Consider the following 18,751-nt stretch of genomic DNA (forward strand, 5'->3'; position numbering starts at 1 on the left):
GAGGAACACAACCACACACTGTTACACAACTACTATTAACTATAGCTACTAATATACACACTGTAGGCCCTGGGATACTGAAGAGAGATGAACACAACCACACACTGTTACACAACTAATATTAACTATAGCTACTAATATACACACTGTAGGCCCTGGGATACTGAAGAGAGAGGAACACAACCACACACTGTTACACAACTACTATTAACTATAGCTACTAATATACACACTGTAGACCCTAGGATACTGAAGAGAGAGGAACACAACCACACACTGTTACACAACTAATATTAACTATAGCTACTAATATACACACTGTAGGCCCTAGGATACTGAAGAGAGAGGAACACAACCACACACTGTTACACAACTACTATTAACTATAGCTACTAATATACACACTGTAGGCCCTAGGATACTGAAGAGAGAGGAACACAACCACACACTGTTACACAACTAATATTAACTATAGCTACTAATATACACACTGCAGACCCTGGGATACTGAAGAGAGATGAACACAACCACACACTGTTACACAACTACTATTAACTATAGCTACTAATATACACACTGTAGGCCCTGGGATACTGAAGAGAGATGAACACAACCACACACTGTTACACAACTAATATTAACTATAGCTACTAATATACACACTGTAGGCCCTGGGATACTGAAGAGAGAGGAACACAACCACACACTGTTACACAACTACTATTAACTATAGCTACTAATTTACACACTGTAGACCCTAGGATACTGAAGAGAGAGGAACACAACCACACACTGTTACACAACTAATATTAACTATAGCTACTAATATACACACTGCAGACCCTGGGATACTGAAGAGAGATGAACACAACCACACACTGTTACACAACTACTATTAACTATAGCTACTAATATACACACTGTAGGCCCTAGGATACTGAAGAGAGATGAACACAACCACACACTGTTACACAACTAATATTAACTATAGCTACTAATATACACACTGTAGGCCCTGGGATACTGAAGAGAGATGAACACAACCACACACTGTTACACAACTACTATTAACTATAGCTACTAATACACACACTGCAGACCCTAGGATACTGAAGAGAGATGAACACAACCACACACTGTTACACAACTACTATTAACTATAGCTACTAATATACACACTGTAGGCCCTAGGATACTGAAGGAGAGGAACACAACCACACACTGTTACACAACTACTATTAACTATAGCTACTAATACACACACTGTAGGCCCTAGGATACTGAAGGAGAGGAACACAACCACACACTGTTACACAACTACTATTAACTATAGCTACTAATACACACACTGCAGACCCTAGGATACTGAAGGAGAGGAACACAACCACACACTGTTACACAACTAATATTAACTATAGCTACTAATATACACACTGTAGGCCCTGGGATACTGAAGAGAGAGGAACACAACCACACACTGTTACACAACTACTATTAACTATAGCTACTAATACACACACTGCAGACCCTAGGATACTGAAGAGAGAGGAACACAACCACACACTGTTACACAACTACTATTAACTATAGCTACTAATACACACACTGCAGACCCTAGGATACTGAAGAGAGAGGAACACAACCACACACTGTTACAAAACTACTATTAACTATAGCTACTAATATACACACTGTAGGCCCTGGGATACTGAAGAGAGATGAACACAACCACACACTGTTACACAACTAATATTAACTATAGCTACTAATATACACACTGTAGGCCCTAGGATACTGAAGAGAGATGAACACAACCACACACTGTTACACAACTACTATTAACTAGATATGGAGAAAACACACAACAAGAGATTCACAATAACAACACATCTGTTACACATCTGTTACACCAATATTACAAAGAGTGTACCCCAAATGGCACCCTATTCCCGTATAGTGAACCACTTTGACCAGATCCCTATGGTCCCTAGTCAAAAGTAGTGCACTATACAGGGAATAGGGTGCCATTTGGGATGCAGCCTCAGTGTGTCCATCCTTACCTGTTCATCTGTGTAGTGAAGACTCCCACCACAGAAGGAACTCCGTTGATGTTGATGATGTCAGTGATGGACTGTAGAACATCGAAGTAGAAGAACGATTCTCCAGGAACAGAACAGTTGAGTCTGGCCTTGACGAAGGACGTCCAGTGTTTCTCCAACACACGCTGAGACCCGCCTACGTCGTTCTTACAGATACGAGCCACTCTGGAGTAGACGGCCTGGAAAGGAAAGGGGGAGCAGGGGGGAGAGAGAGAGACTCTGCAATCAGCATCACTAAAACACTTCCTCCCTCTGAATAAGACATCTGCCTCATCCTGTGGCCTCACAGTGTGACGCATACACAAGCACACGCGAGGGCGCACACACATGCTTATCCAGGACCCTGTGTCAGAGACGACATTTGTTTGAAGCTCCGATTGAACAAACACCTCACACTCACACCTCTTAGCCCTAAACCTGATTCACACACACCTCTTTACTCAGTCTGATTAACCTTGAACTAGGACAGAGATGGACTATAGGACTGGGCTATGTGATAGGGGCTAGGCTATATGATAGGGGCTGGGCTGTAGGACGGTGCTATATGATAGGTACTGGGCTATATGATAGGGACTGGGCTATATGATAGGGACTGGGCTATAGGACTGGGCTATAGGATGGTGCTATATGATAGGGACTGGGCTATATGATAGGGACTGGGCTATAGGATGGTGCTATATGATAGGGACTGGGCTATATGATAGGGACTGGGCTATATGATAGGGACTGGGCTATAGGACTGGGCTATATGATAGGGACTGGGCTATAGGATGGTGCTATAAGACGGAACTATATGATAGGGAGTGGGCTATAGGACTGGAATTGGGCTATAGGATGGGGCTATATGATAGGGACTGGGCTATATGATGGGGACTGGGCTATAGGACGGGGCTATATGATAGGGACTGGGCTAGATCTCTGGGCTAGAGCTCTGGGTGTTGGACTGTGGGGGACTAGGGCTCTGGGTGTTGGAGTGTTGGGCTGTAGGGGACTAGGGCTAGAGCTCTGGGTGTTGGAGTGTTGGACTGTGGGGGACTAGGGCTAGAGCTCTGGGTGTTGGACTGTGTGGGACTAGGGCTAGAGCTCTGGGTGTTGGACTGTGGGGGACTAGGGCTAGGGCTCTGGGTGTTGGACTGTGTGGGACTAGGGCTAGAGCTCTGGGTGTTGGAGTGTGGGGGACTAGGGCTAGAGCTCTGGGTGTTGGAGTGTGGGGGACTAGGGCTAGAGCTCTGGGTGTTGGACTGTGGGGGACTAGGGCTAGAGCTCTGGGTGTTGGAGTGTGGGGGACTAGGGCTAGAGCTCTGGGTGTTGGAGTGTTGGGGACTAGGGCTAGAGCTCTGGGTGTTGGACTGTGTGGGACTAGGACTAGAGCTCTGGGTGTTGGAGTGTGGGGGACTAGGGCTAGAGTTCTGGGTGTTGGAGTGTGGGGGACTAGGGCTAGAGCTCTGGGTGTTGGAGTGTGGGGGACTAGGGCTAGAGCTATTGTGGTTTAAATGAAGCGTGTGAAGCAGTCAGCAGAAACAGCTTAAATAATTGACCAGTGCAAAGCTCCATCTGCCCAGGTGTTATCCCAGACCCATCAGCATCGACACACACACACACACACAGGAACACACACAAACACACATCCCAGCATTAGTAGCGCTAAAATATTTATCATCCCACGGTTTCAGCCTGGCCGCCCATTCTCTGAATGATGCATCATGGGTAAATATGAGGCCTGTGGTGGCTAAAGCAACTAACAACTGCAGAAAACATCCATTACCACCAAGAGTGTGTGTGTGTGTGTGTGTGTGTGTGTGTGTGTGAATCCTCTCCATGGGTAAAGGGTTTACATGTAAAGTAGTTTGACCTACAGTTCAGTCCCTACCAAACTACACCTTACACATTCTGCTGTACTCTGCACTTTTCTACAACACTGTCTGTTGTCTGGTAATATAGTGTTTACTATTTATAATACATCAATATTTATAATATACAATGTTGTCTAGTAAACTGTGTGTGTGTGTGTGTGTGTGTGTGTGTGTGTGTGTGCGTGTGTGTGTGTGTGTGTGTGTGTGTGTGTGTGTGTGTGTAGTTTGACCTACAGTTCAGTCCCTACCAAACTACACCTTACACATTCTGCTGTACTCTGCACTTTTCTACAACACTGTCTGTTGTCTGGTAATATAGTGTTTACTATTTATAATACATCAATATTTATAATATACAATGTTGTCTAGTAAACTGTGTGTGTGTGTGTGTGTGTGTGTGTGTGTGTGTGTGCGTGTGTGTGTGTGTGTGTGTGTGTGTGTGTGTGTGTGTGTGTGTGTAGTTTGACCTACAGTTCAGTCCCTACCAAACTACACCTTACACATTCTGCTGTACTCTGCACTTTTCTACAACACTGTCTGTTGTCTGGTAATATAGTGTTTACTATTTATAATACATCAATATTTATAATATACAATGTTGTCTAGTAAACTGTGTGTGTGTGTGTGTGTGTGTGTGTGTGTGTGTGTGCGTGTGTGTGTGTGTGTGTGTGTGTGTGTGTGTGTGTGTGTAGTTTGACCTACAGTTCAGTCCCTACCAAACTACACCTTACACATTCTGCTGTACTCTGCACTTTTCTACAACACTGTCTGTTGTCTGGTAATATAGTGTTTACTATTTATAATACATCAATATTTATAATATACAATGTTGTCTAGTAAACTGTGTGTGTGTGTGTGTGTGTGTGTGTGTGTGTGTGTGTGTGTGTGTGTGTGTGTGTGTGTGTGTTACCTTGCCCAAGTTGTTGTGTTCTGCTGCGATCTCTCTGTAGAAGAAGTAGACATAGTTCCCATAATCCACTGCATGCAGGAAATGGGGCTCTGGAAGAGAGAGGGGACAGAGGTTTTGTGTTGTCACGTCTCTTTTTTTCTCTCCCTCTACTTCTACCTCTGTCTATACATAACTACCTCTGTCTATACATAACTACCTCTGTCTATACATAACTACCTCTGTCCTCCCTTCAACTCTGTCTCTCTCTGTTCTCCTCCCCTCTCCCTCCTTCCCCACTTCTCTCTCTCTCTCTGCATCCATCCTGAATATTTCAGTGTTCCTGTTACAGCTGTGTGTAAAAGTTGACCTAGATAGTGTGACAGAGCAGAGCTACAGGACGTCTTCGCAGGACAGGGACATGGACAGAGTCTCTGGTCAACACACACTGCTATGTTTACCTTTCAGCCATTTGGAGTCATATTTGATAGTCCTGAGGGCCGAGCCGTCACCCATACTACGGTAGATCACTGCGTCGCTCGCCAGGAAGTCAGCAACCGTTGCCGAGTACAGCTTCCCGTCTAAAACAACATACACACACACACACACAGGTCAGACAAACACATTCCATTCTGTCAGACTGGACATGTGGATCTAACACCCTGGTTCAAACTGTTTGTTTACAGACTGACTTATGAACCCTAGTTGCTATGGCCACAGTGTGTGTGTGTGTGTGTGTGTGTGTGTGTGTGTGTGTGTGTGTGTGTGTGTGTGTGTGTGTGGTTATACCAGCGAACAGAGCGACGTTGGTCTGCTTGGCGTCAAATGGGCATCGTGCCAGTCCGCTGATTTCCTCCCCATCAAACTCCAGGTTATCCAGCTACACACAGACACACATGCACTCCGTTAACAAAGACGCGGACGGCATAGTGAACAATAGGTGCTTATGGAGGCAGAGCGGGAGGGAGAGAGAACGTTTCTCACACACCCTGCTGTTGTCTTACCCTGTAGTATCGGCACATGGGGTTGAAGCCGTTTGTTCCACAGATGAACACCAGGTCATCATTTCTGGGAACCAGAACCTTGATGTAGTTATGACACTCATCCTGGAGGAGGACAGAGAGAGAGGAGATCATATTATAAACCGTTTAGCCAGTAGCTATAGCCAGTAGCTATAATGGCAGCTATAGCCAGTAGCTATAGCCAGTAGCTATAATGGCAGCTATAGCTAGTAGCTATAGCCAGTAGCTATAATGGCAGCTATAGCTAGTAGCTATAATGGCAGCTATAGCCAGTAGCTATAATGGCAGCTATAGCCAGTAGCTATAGCCAGTAGCTATAATGGCAGCTATAGCCAGTAGCTATAGCCAGTAGCTATAATGGCAGCTATAGCTAGTAGCTATAATGGCAGCTATAGCTAGTAGCTATAATGGCAGCTATAGCCAGTAGCTATAATGGCAGCTATAGCCAGTAGCTATAGCCAGTAGCTATAATGGCAGCTATAGCCAGTAGCTATAATTGCAGCTATAGCCAGTAGCTATAATGGCAGCTATAGCCAGTAGCTATAATGGCAGCTATAGCCGGTAGCTATAATGATAAGACATTATGAGGTGAGAGGTAAAGCCGAGTGTAGAGAGTCTATAGTTGTCAGTAGAAAGGCAGTGAGTAGTAACATAGTATATTAGTAAGTATAGTAAAGTCTTACTCTGTGTTTCCCCTTCATGGCACAGTTCTTTCTGTCTGCCTCACCTGACCTCCATGTTAACTTCTGTAAACATCAACACACACACACATTGAGGCACATACATTCAGGCAAGCACAAACATACACAATTCAGCATTTGGGATTTCCCACACTGGACAACTTTTTACAGCTGTTGATAAGTCATTGATAACAATCTGCAAAAACAATGTCATGTCATTACATGAAGATGTAATGTGGGATCATAGCTATATTCAATCAAAGTTGACTTAAAAACCTGTTTAACCTTTTATCATGATTGGCGTCTTGACGGATTTGTCCAAAATCGTGTTACATAAAAAATTACTTTTCTGTCCTTGCATTTATGGCAGTGTAAGTTGTCGTTATATCATATACTGTATTAAGCAGTAATCAGTTCAATTAGACATTGAACTTTAACCCAGTAAGAATCCTGGATATAGCTGTAGGACAGTTTTTTTTTGTATAGAGATCTCAGAAATGCAGTGTAACCATTTCTTGTCTCCTTATGTTACAGGGTGAAAACTGTTTTTATGGGCACACAAATCCAAAATAATGTACGTGATTGCAAAAGTTAATGCTTCTAACCGAAAGAGTCAACGTACCTTGATACTTAAAACCTAAATTGATCATTTATTTATTTCACCTTTATTTAACCAGGTAGGCAAGTTGAGAACAAGTTCTCATTTACAATTGCGACCTGGCCAAGATAAAGCAAAGCAGTTCGACAGATACAACGACACAGAGTTACACATGGAGTAAAACAAACATACAGTCACTAATACAGTATAAACAAGTCTATATACGATGTGAGCAAATGAGGTGAGATAAGGGAGGTAAAGGCAAAAAAAGGCCATGGTGACGAAGTAAATTCAATATAGCAAGTAAAACACTGGAATGGTGTTTAATTGACAGCTTTCAATAGAAAACACTAACGTTTGAGGATGGATTCTAAACAACGTTTGCCATGTTTCTGTCGGTATTATGGAGCTAATTTGGAATATTTTTCAGCGTTGTGGTGACCGCAATTTCCGGGCGATTTCTCAGCCAAAAGTGAAGAACAAACAGAGCTGTTTCACCTACAAAAATAATATTTTGGGAAAAAATGAACTCTGGCATCTACCTGGGAGTCTCGTGAGTGAAAACATCCAAAGTTCTTCAAAGGTAAATTATTTAATTTGATTGCTTTTCTGATTTCCGTGACAAGGTTGCCTGCTGCTAGCAAGGCATAATGCTATGCTAGGCTATGATAAACTTACACAAATGCTTGTCTAGCGTTGGCTGTAAAGCATATTTTGAAAATCTGAGATGACAGTGTGATTAACAAAAGGCTAAGCTGTGTCTCAATATATTTCATTTGTGATTTTCATGAATAGGAATATTTTCTAGGGATATTTATGTCCGCTGCATTATGCTAATTAGTTTCAGGCGATGATTACGCTCCCGCATGCGGGTTTGGGAGTCACTAGAGGTTAATTAAAGCTAGTGAGGGAGATAAGTGTTTCCAGTTTCACAGATTTTTGTAGTTTGTTCCAGTCATTGGCAGCAGAGAACTGGAAGGAGAGGCGGCTAAAGAAATAATTGGTTTTGGGGGTGACCAGAGAGATATACCTGCTGGAGTGCGTGCTACAGGTGGGTGATGCTATGGTGACCAGCGAGCTGAGATAAGGGGGGACTTTACCTAGCAGGGTCTTGTAGATGACATGGAGCCAGTGGGTTTGGCGACGAGTATGAAGCGAGGGCCAGCCAACGAGAGCGTACAGGTCGCAATGGTGGGTAGTATATGGGGCTTTGGTGACAAAACGGATTGCACTGTGATAGACTGCATCCAATTTGTTGAGTAGGGTATTGGAGGCTATTTTGTAAATGACATCGCCAAAGTCGAGGATTGGTAGGATGGTCAGTTTTACAAGGGTATGTTTGGCAGCATGAGTGAAGGATGCTTTGTTGCGAAATAGGAAGACAATTCTAGATTTAACTTTGGATTGGAGATGTTTGATGTGGGTCTGGAAGGAGAGTTTACAGTCTAACCAGACACCTATGTATTTGTCCACGTATTCTAAGTCAGAGGCGTCCAGAGTAGTGATGTTGGACAGGCGGGCAGGTGCAGGCAGCGATCGGTTGAAGAGCATGCATTTAGTTTTACTTGTATTTAAGAGCAATTGGAGGAAACGGAAGGAGAGTTGTATGGCATTGAAGCTTGCCTGGAGGGTTGTTAACACAGTGTCCAAAGAAGGGCCAGAAGTATACAGAATGGTGTCGTCTGCGTAGAGGTGGATCAGAGACTCACCAGCAGCAAGAGCGACATCATTGATGTATACAGAGAAGAGAGTCGGTCCAAGAATTGAACCCTGTGGCACCCCCATAGAGACTGCCAGAGGTCCGGACAGCAGACCCTCCGGTTCTTCAATAATTATGCTTAATACTTGTTGGGTGATCATTTGGTGACCAGCTGATTAGGTACGCCGTAATATTTTCACACATCATCATCTGATCCAGGAAGGAATTTTCTGAATGACAGTCAAGTGCGGAACAAACAGCTGTTGTGAAAGCGCATGCAATGCAACAACAGCCCGAGTGCTGGGAAAAAAATCCTATTTTGGTGTCTCATTCGTTACACCGGTGAAGACAGTTGTTCCTGGATCCACGTTGGATCTAATATCCCTTGTGAATTGATGCGGATCATCTGTTGTTTCCTGCTTGATTTACAGCAGGGTCTCGTTAGATTTAACATAGAAAACATGAACTCAGTACATAAAAGTTTTCATCTGTTTTTGTGCCTCCGATTGGACATGGAGTCTACTGTGCGCAGCTGTGCGCAACACCAATGTTATTCCTATGAATTATTCTGGATATAATGCCAACAAATTACACAGCCTAGTGGGCTTATGGACATTATGATCTGGTCATGAAATAACGTGACAAAGACATTTTTTTCTCCATGTTATACCTGCAATTTTAAACAATACAAGAGGCTTGAAGTAGCCTACTTGAAATTAAATTTGGAGCTCAGAAATTCAAGAACTGGAATAGGCCTACCTTGAAAATCTGGTGCTTGAAAATTATTTTTAATTCTTGTAGCCCATTTATAAGTTCTCCTGCTCCCTTATAATTATCTGTGATTTCATTTTTGATCCGTTTTTGTGAGAAATGTGGCCACAGTTTCCCACCGCTTCAATGGAATTCAATTGAAGGGTGTTGCAGTACTCTGTTGGTAAAACCATGTGCAGTTATTATGAAGACATCTGTTGGCTTCCCATACAAAGTCTTCCATTAAAAAGGAACCTGTTTTTTGGTCACTTTCTCATTATTAAACCAGGGATGGTGAGATTAATGCTACCATTATTTATGGCTTTATTATGTATCCCTGCGTGAACCACATCGGCTACCGAAACAACACCATGTATGCATCCAATCTATTTCATCTATGAAAAAACATTTTATTTTAGTTTCAAACCACTTTAAATGTTGATCCCAATGTCACACATTGGCCCCATTATTTATAGAAAGAGCCATTTCCACTCTCATTTATAGCCTGTTAATTATGTGATTGATGAGGTTGTTTTTTCTACAGACGACTTGTGTGTAACTCAGTGAGTAACTTGTGGTTAGACAGACAGACAAACTCAAAGACAGGCAGACTTACCCTGTAGGGAATGATCTCATTCCTGTAGGATTCCCGGAGACTCACTAGATACACCTGGTCTCTGCCAGCGATGAACAGTGTATCCTGTATCTTGGTCATCAGTTGGAAGTCCAGTCTGTGCTGTGACTCGTTCCCCGACAGACGACCTCGGAACACTGGGTACTGCCGCGAGACTGAAACACACAAACACACGTTAGTTAGAGATCACGCACGTGTAAGCTTTCAGAGTGCTACACACACACACTGGCTCTGAGGGCCACACACTATCAATCAGGTTATTGATTAAGCGTAAACATGTTGTGTGTTACAGCTTTATAGAAATGTCTCAGTAGTGTAATTCAGGCTGCTGATACAGCACGGTGGTCGCCTCAGGAATAGTAAACCAACAGAATGTTGTTGGTCCCCACATGGTCAAATGCCATTTCTAGGGGATTTAGGGTTAAGGTTTAGGGTTAGTAGCTAGGGTTTAGTTTAGGTTCAGGTTACAGTTAGGGTTAAGGTTTAGGGTTAGTAGTTAGGGTTTAGTTTAGGTTCAGGTTACAGTTAGGGTTAAGGTTTACACATTACATTACCATGAAGACCTTACAGTACACCATCAATACACTATTCACAGATACACATTACATTACCATGAAGACCTTACAGTACACAATCAATACACTGTTCACTGATACACATTACATTACCATGAAGACCTTACAGTACACAATCAATACACTGTTCACTGATACACATTACATTACCATGAAGACCTTACAGTACACCATCAATACACTGTTCACTGATACACATTACATTACCATGAAGACCTTACAGTACACCATCAATACACTGTTCACTGATACACATTACATTACCATGAAGACCTTACAGTACACAATCAATACACTGTTCACTGATACACATTACATTACCATGAAGACCTTACAGTACACAATCAATACACTGTTCACTGATACACATTACATTACCATGAAGACCTTACAGTACATCATCAATACACTGTTCACTGATACACATTACATTACCATGAAGACCTTACAGTACACCATCAATACACTGTTCACTGATACATGCAGGACAATGGGACACATAATTCATGACAACAGGGTGCAGCATAAAAGCTGATTGGAAATTAAATTGTACTGAGACATGATGCTGCTGTCTTGTGAGTGAGACTAACCTGAGTGTGTGTGTACGTGCAGCGTGTGTGTACTCACAGTGTGCATCGACAACGTCCAGGGGTATACTGTCCTCTGGGAAGCTGGCAGACATGGTGTGTGTGGCTGTAGCTAGCAGTATGCTGAGCAGAAGGCCTGCTCTCCTAACCATGACTGTTGCTGCTTTTGGTCTGAGACCACTCCTTCCTGCCTGGTTCTCACCCAACAAGATGTTACCTGGAAACACAGAGACGATCAGTCATGAAATACAGATACACACAGGAAAGTCCAGAACTAACAGATTTCAGTATTGACACCAAATACCTGTATATTCTAAATCGCCAAAGAAAATGATATTTTCTGTAATCGCTCTCTATATCTCTCTCTCACACACACACACACACAAACACACACACACACACACACACACACACACACACACACACACACACACACACACACACACACACACACCATTTCTCTCTCATTCTCTCTGAACCCCTTTTACCAGGAACTATTATACCCAGGTCTATTGTAGATCACATGATGGAATGTTTAGCGGTTTCAAGTTGAGATCATTTATGACATGAGCAGTACCTCGGACGGCCTGATCAGCTAGTGTGTGTGTGTGTGTGTGTGTGTGTGTGTGTGTGTGTGTGTGTGTGTGTGTGTGTGTGTGTGTGTGTGTGTGTGTGTGTGTGTGTGTGTGTGTGTGTGTGTGTGTGTGTGTGTGTGTGAGAGGCCCTTTAGAGACGACGTGTGTGCATATTAATGAACGTCCAGTCAAATATTTATAAGACAAACAAATTATTCATGTGGACAGTCTGAACGGATATACACAATTTACCACTAGACACACACACACACACACGGGGATGGATTAGCCAGCAGCACACTGAGACACACACACACAAAAGTGTGCACACAAGCAGAGTATCCCAGAGTACCACTGATGAGCACGTCATCTCTTTGCGCACACGCACGCACACACAGCCACACACACACAAACCAGTATTGACACGTTTTCAATTAGCCCAAGGTCCACCTGCTTCAGAGCAGAGCTAACTGGCAGCAGCCGGTGTGTCTGTCTGGCCAGCCCCTTAGTATCTGATTGATCCAGTCAGGATGTATGCCTCACTAGGCTTATATACATGTTCACATATATGAACTATTATATTATTATTATTATATTATATCTTTAGATCTAAGAAACATTAGATGTCATCGTTAGAGCAGCACAGATGACCAATGAGAATGAGGATGTCTGCGGGGGGCCGGATGGAACAATCAACACACTGCAGACTAAATCTACTCTCCCTGTCTAATACTGTTAGCTGGCTGAATACACACAGCCTTAGATCTATGGTATCTATGTGGCTGTTAAAGTGGCCTGAGGAGAGTTATATCACTGTGGTGATGACAGAGACAGAGAGAGACAGAGAGAGACAGAGAGAGACAGAGAGAGACAGAGAGACACAGAGAGACACAGAGAGACACAGAGAGACACAGAGAGAGTCAAACCAAACTGTATGACTGGCAGTGATGCATCACCAGCCACTATGGAGGTACACATGCACTACTGCACAACCAGCCCAGTGCCAGCTGGCAGAGCAGATCTGCTCTTCTCTTCAATTAGTGGTTTTAGTGGAGAAATTAGAGTTCTGAAAATCAGAGCAGAAAGAATCAGAGCAGAAAGATCTCTGGTGATCTAACACACATCGATGAGGCTGGCTACAGGATATCCCATACACAAATGATTAACTGATCCATACCGAACAATTCATATAATCTATATAGAACGATTCAGAGATCTATAACGAATGATTCACTGATCTGCAACTGTCAGCAATTTCATCCCTCACCCTAATCAGTGAAGAAGAGGAATTGATATAGTGGAGAAAGAGAGACAAGTAGAGACAACTACATGGGGACATGCTGCTTTAGCTACTTAAAGGGGTAATGTGAGATATCGGCAATTAAGACCTTTTTCTACTTACCCAGAGTCAGATGAGCTCATGGGTACAATCTGTATGTCTCTGCATGCAGTTTGAAGGAAGATGAAGGTACCGTTCCTTCAGAAACTATCCACACCCCTTGACTTTTTCCAAATGTTGTTGTGTTACAAAGTGGGATTGAAATGGATTATTTTTTATTTTTTTCAATGATCTACACAAAATACTCTGTGATGACAAAATGGAAGAAATGTATATATATATATATGGAAAATAAACCGCTAAGTAAGTATTCAACCCCCTAAGTCAATACATGTTAGAATCACATGTGGCAGTGATTACAGGTGTGAGTCTTCCTGGGTAAATCTCTAAGAGCTTTGCTTACCTGGATTGTACAATATTTGCCCATTATTCTTTTAAAAAATTATCAAGTCGGTTCTTGATCATTGCTAGACAGATATTTGCAAGTTTTGCCATGGATTTTCAAGCCGATTTAAGTCAAAACTGTAACTAGGTCACTTAGCAACATTCAATGTCATCTTGGTAAGCAACTCCAGTGTATATTTGGCCTTGTGTTTTAGGTCATTGTCCTGCTAAAAGGTGAATTTGTCTCCCAGTGTCTGTTGGAAAACAGACTGAATCAAGTTTTCCTATATGATTTTGCCAGTGCTTAGCTCTATTCCATTTATTTTTATCCTAAAAAACTCCCTAGTCCTTGCCGATGACAAGCATACCCATAACATGATGCAGCCACCACCATGCTTAAAAATATGAAGAGTGGTACTTAGTGATGTGTTGGATTTGCTCCAAACATAACACTTTGTATTCAGGACAAAATGTTTATTTCTTTGCCAATTTTCTTTTCAGTATTATTTTAAGTGCCTTCCTTACTGCCTATTCTGTACAGGCTTCCTTCTTTTCACTCTATCATTTATGTTAGTATTGTGGAGTAACTACAATGTTGTTGATCCATCCTCCGTTATCTGATTCTACAGACATTTTAAACACTAACTGTTTTAAAGTCACCATTGGCCTCATGGTGAAATCCCTACACAGTTTCCTTCCCTGGTCTTTGTGGTTGAATCTGTGCTTGAAAATCACTGCTCGACTGAGGGACCTTACATATAATTGTATGCAGGTGCGCATCTTTCACTGGGGACGGGGGGAACATGTCCCCTCCACATTTTGAAATTGCATTTTTGTCCCCCCCCCGCACCCCGTTTTATCATTGGAATGTGGTCCAACAACGAGGCTCCAGGACCATGTGGTCAGGTAGGTTGTTTGGAGTGTTTATCCGACTGGATAAAAAAACATTTAAAAAACACAAGTTATGTCCCCCCACTTCTAAAACCAAAGGTGCGCCCCTGATTGTATGTGTGGGGTACAGAGATGGGGTAGTCATTTAAACGCTATTATTGCACACAGAGTGAGTCCATGCAACTTATTATGTGACTTGTTGAGCACATTTTTACTCTTGAACTTATTTAGCCTTGCCTTAACAAAATAGTTGAATACTTATTGACTCAAGACATTTCAGCTGTTCAGTTTGAATTCATTTGTAAACATTTCTAAAATCATAACTGCACTTTGACATTATGGGGTATTTATTGTGTGGAGATCAGTGACACCAAATCTCAAATGAACACATTTTAAATTCAGGCTGTAACACAACAAAATGTGGAAAAGGTCTAGCGCTGTGAATACTTTCTGAATGAACTGTAGTTTCACCAGTCGTTGCTAACTAGCATTAGCACAATGCCTGGAAGTCTACCAGAACAGCTAGCATGCTAGCTTAATTGCCAAAATCTGGCAATATCCCCGCTGCTGTTGTTACTCTCCCTACAATTCAGACCTTCAAATCAATTCCAAAAAGTTGTCCAAGAGAAAATGTATTGTTTTCCAAATGGTTCTCGAGACAACAACTGACAATTAAATCTCTAAGAAGAAAACAATGAATACAGATACAATCAATAAAGTATAAACCCTGGGAAAATGATATGAACATTACTATACTGCCTCAGGGCTGCCTCAAGATACAACAAGGCTCCTTTCACTGGTTAATCATTTATTTACAGGTAAATCATAAATCTCCCTTGTTAAGGATTATTTGTATTATTTTTCCTTTCTTTCTTCTTTCTAACGCTCTCTTTTTACTCCCTTCCTTCATTCCCTATCCTCTCTTTTTCTCCCTTCCTTCCCTATCCTCTCTCTTTTTCTCCCTTCCTTCCCTATCCTCTCTCTTTTTCTCCCTTCCTTTATTCCCTATCCTCTCTCTTTTTCTCCCTTCCTTCCCTATCCTCTCTCTTTTTCTCCCTTCCTTTATTCCCTATCCTCTCTCTTTTTCTCCCTTCCTTCATTCCCTATCCTTTCTCTTTTTCTCCCTCCCTTTATTCCCTATCCTTTCTCTTTTTCTCCCTTCCTTCCCTATCCTCTCTCTTTTTCTCCCTTCCTTTATTCCCTATCCTCTCTCTTTTTCTCCCTTCCTTCATTCCCTATCCTCTCTTTTTCTCCCTTCCTTCATTCCCTATCCTCTCTCTTTTTCTCCCTTCCTTCATTCCCTATCCTCTCTTTTTCTCCCTTCCTTCATTCCCTATCCTCTCTCTTTTTCTCCCTTCCTTCATTCCCTATCCTCTCTCTTTTTCTCCCTTCCTTCATTCCCTATCATCTCTCTTTTTCTCCCTTCATTCCCTATCCTCCCTTTTTCTCCCTTCCTTCATTCCCTATCCCTTCTCTTTTTCTCCCTCCCTTTATTCCCTATCCTCTCTCTTTTTCTCCCTTCCTTTATTCCCTATCCTCTCTCTTTTTCTCCCTTCCTTTATTCCCTATCCTTTCTCTTTTTCTCCCTCCCTTTATTCCCTATCCCCTCTCTTTTTCTCCCTTCCTTCATTCCCTATCCTCTCTCTTTTTCTTCCTTCCTTTATTCCCTATCCTCTCTCTTTTTCTCCCTTCCTTCATTCCCTATCCTCTCTCTTTTTCTCCCTTCCTTCATTCCCTATCCTCTCTTTTTCTCCCTTCCTTCATTCCCTATCCTTTCTCTTTTTATTTTCTTTCAAGACTCTCTCTCTCTCTCTCTGTTATTGTGGAACACTTGGGCTGTAACTTCCCATGATGCCTAGCGGTGGAGCAGCAGTTGTTCCTGAGCAGCTCTAATGTAAAACAGAACAGAGAGGGAGAGAAAGGGGAGACGTGGAGGGGTCAGCCTGCTAAAATTACCCTCAATCTGAGGCCAACCTAGCATGTTCCCTATTCACTATCCTATTCCTACCCTGCCGAGTGTTTGTGTGTGTTTGTGTGGGGGGGGGGGGGGGGGGGGGGCTCGACAGGCCCTGAGACGCAGGAATAGAGCTAGTCACGCAACTCTGTCCTGTTCAGCCTTCCCCCTCCTTCTCTCTCTCCTCTCTCTGTCTGTTATTACAGGCTTTTCAGTATCCTACAATCACTCTCCCACTGCTGATGTTGTTGGCTCAGACTCACACTGTTTAAACACCAAGAGGAGGGTGTGTGCGTAAGTATAGTGTGTGTATGTGTGTGTGTGTGTGTGTGTGGCGGGGGTTGTTGGCTGGTTGTTTGTTATTGGCAGGATCTGCACCAAGTTGCCCTATGAAGCTTGTTCTAGTTGCAGTGTTTCAATCACAGAACCTGACCAACACCTACATTGTGGTAAAGTTGTAAGTAGCACAAGGTTATTAACAGAGAACTTACAGACTGGGAGCAGCAATCAGTGTGGACAGGACTTCCTCTCTCTGCATATATACATCAATACCTGTCAAAGATTTAAACAACACCCACTCATTCAAGAGTTTTTCTTTACTTTTACTATTTTCTACTTTGTATAATAATAGTGAAGACATCAGAACTATGAAACATCACGTGGCATCATGTAGTAACCAAATAAGTGTTAAACAAAAATAAATTTATTTTATATTTGAGATTCTTCAAAGTAGCCACTCTTTGCCTTGATGACAACTTTGCACACTCTTGGCATTCTGCCAACCAGATTCAAGAGGTATGGCATGCATTTCAATTAACAGGTGTGCCTTGTTCAAAGTGAATTTGTGGAATTTATTTTCTTGTTAATGTGTTTGAGCCGATCAGTTGTGTTGGGACAAGATATGGGTGGTATACAGAAGATAGCCCTATTTGGTAAAGACAAAGTCCATATTATGGCAAGAACAACTTAAATAAGCAAAGAGAAATGACATTACTTTAAGACATGAAGGTCAGTCAATCCGGAAAATTTCAAGAACTTTTAACGTTTCTTCAGGTGCAGTTGCAAAAACCATCAAGCGCTATGAAACTGGCTCTCCTGAGGACCGCCACAGGAAAGGAAGACACAGAGTTACTCTGCTGCAGATGATAAGTCCATTAGAGTTACCAACCTCAGAAATTGCAGCTCAAATAAATGCTTCACAGAGTTCAAGTAACAGACACATCTCAACATCAACTGTTCAGAGGAGACTGCATGAATCAGGCTTTCGTGGTCGAATTGCTGCAAAGAAACCACTACTAAAGGACACCAATAATAAGAAGAGACTTGCTTGGGCCAAGAAGCACAAGCAATGGACATTAGACCAGTGGAAATCTGTCCTTTGGTCTGATGAGTCCAAATTTGAGATTTTTGGTTCCAACCACCGTCCAACCACCGTGGATGATCTCCGCATGTGTAGTTCCCACCGTGAAGCATGGAGGAGGAGGTGTGATGATGTTGGGGTGCTTTGGTGGTGACACTGTCTGTGATTTATTTAGAATTCAAGACACACAACCAGCATGGCTACCACAGAATTCTGCAGTGATATGCCATCCCATCTGGTTTGCTCTTAGTGGGACTATCATTTGTTTTTCAACAGGACAATGACCCAACACACTTCCAGGCTATTTGGGCTATTTGACAGAGAAGGAGAGTGATGGAGTGCTGCATCAGATGACCTGCCCTCCACAATCACCCAACCTCAACCCAATTGAGATAGTTTGGGATGAGTTGGACAGCAGAGTGAAGGAAACAAGTGCTCATCATATATGTGAACTCCTTCAAGACTGTTGGAAAAGCATTCCAGGTGAAGCTGGTTGAGGGAATGTCAAGAGTGTGCAAAGCTTTCCTCAAGGCAAAGGGTGGCTACTTTGTTAAATATATATTTGAATTGGTTTAACACTTTTTCGGTTACTACATGATTCCACATGTGTTATTTCATAGTTTTGATGTCTTCACTATTATTCTATAATGTAGAAAATAGTAAAAATAAAGATAAATCGTTGAATGAGTAGGTGTGTCCAAACTGTTGACTGGTACTGTATATTTAGTCCAGCTTCTGTGATTGTTGGACATACTGTATGTATAGTTATTTCTCTCTCTCTCGTTTTCTCTGTCCATATCCATCCATCTTTCTATTCTCTCTCTCTCCCTACCCTCCTTCTCTCATTCTATTCTCTCACTCCCTC

At 42.4% G+C, this 18,751-nt stretch overlaps 1 protein-coding gene across 8 annotated transcripts in view; it reads right to left on the reverse strand.

Annotated features, from left to right (window-relative positions):
* LOC110519503 (semaphorin-6D) overlaps positions 1-18,751 on the reverse strand; it is a 45,993-nt gene that overhangs the window by 18,678 nt on the left and 8,564 nt on the right. For all 8 annotated transcript variants that reach the window (XM_090239025.1, XM_090239027.1, XM_090239023.1 and 5 more), the window contains exons 2-9: positions 11,424-11,600; positions 10,204-10,376; positions 6,544-6,606; positions 5,843-5,944; positions 5,628-5,718; positions 5,300-5,419; positions 4,863-4,951; positions 2,061-2,278 (exon numbers count right to left, since the gene is read on the reverse strand). In XM_090239025.1, the coding sequence (XP_090095151.1) occupies positions 2,061-2,278; positions 4,863-4,951; positions 5,300-5,419; positions 5,628-5,718; positions 5,843-5,944; positions 6,544-6,606; positions 10,204-10,376; positions 11,424-11,535 (968 nt within the window). In that variant the 5' untranslated portion in view covers positions 11,536-11,600. The remainder of the gene's footprint in view (positions 1-2,060; positions 2,279-4,862; positions 4,952-5,299; positions 5,420-5,627; positions 5,719-5,842; positions 5,945-6,543; positions 6,607-10,203; positions 10,377-11,423; positions 11,601-18,751) is intronic.

This window comes from Oncorhynchus mykiss, chromosome 6, assembly GCF_057628025.1.
Source record: "Oncorhynchus mykiss isolate SJ-2025 chromosome 6, ASM5762802v1, whole genome shotgun sequence".
In the NCBI taxonomy this organism is placed as follows: Eukaryota; Metazoa; Chordata; class Actinopteri; order Salmoniformes; family Salmonidae; genus Oncorhynchus; species Oncorhynchus mykiss.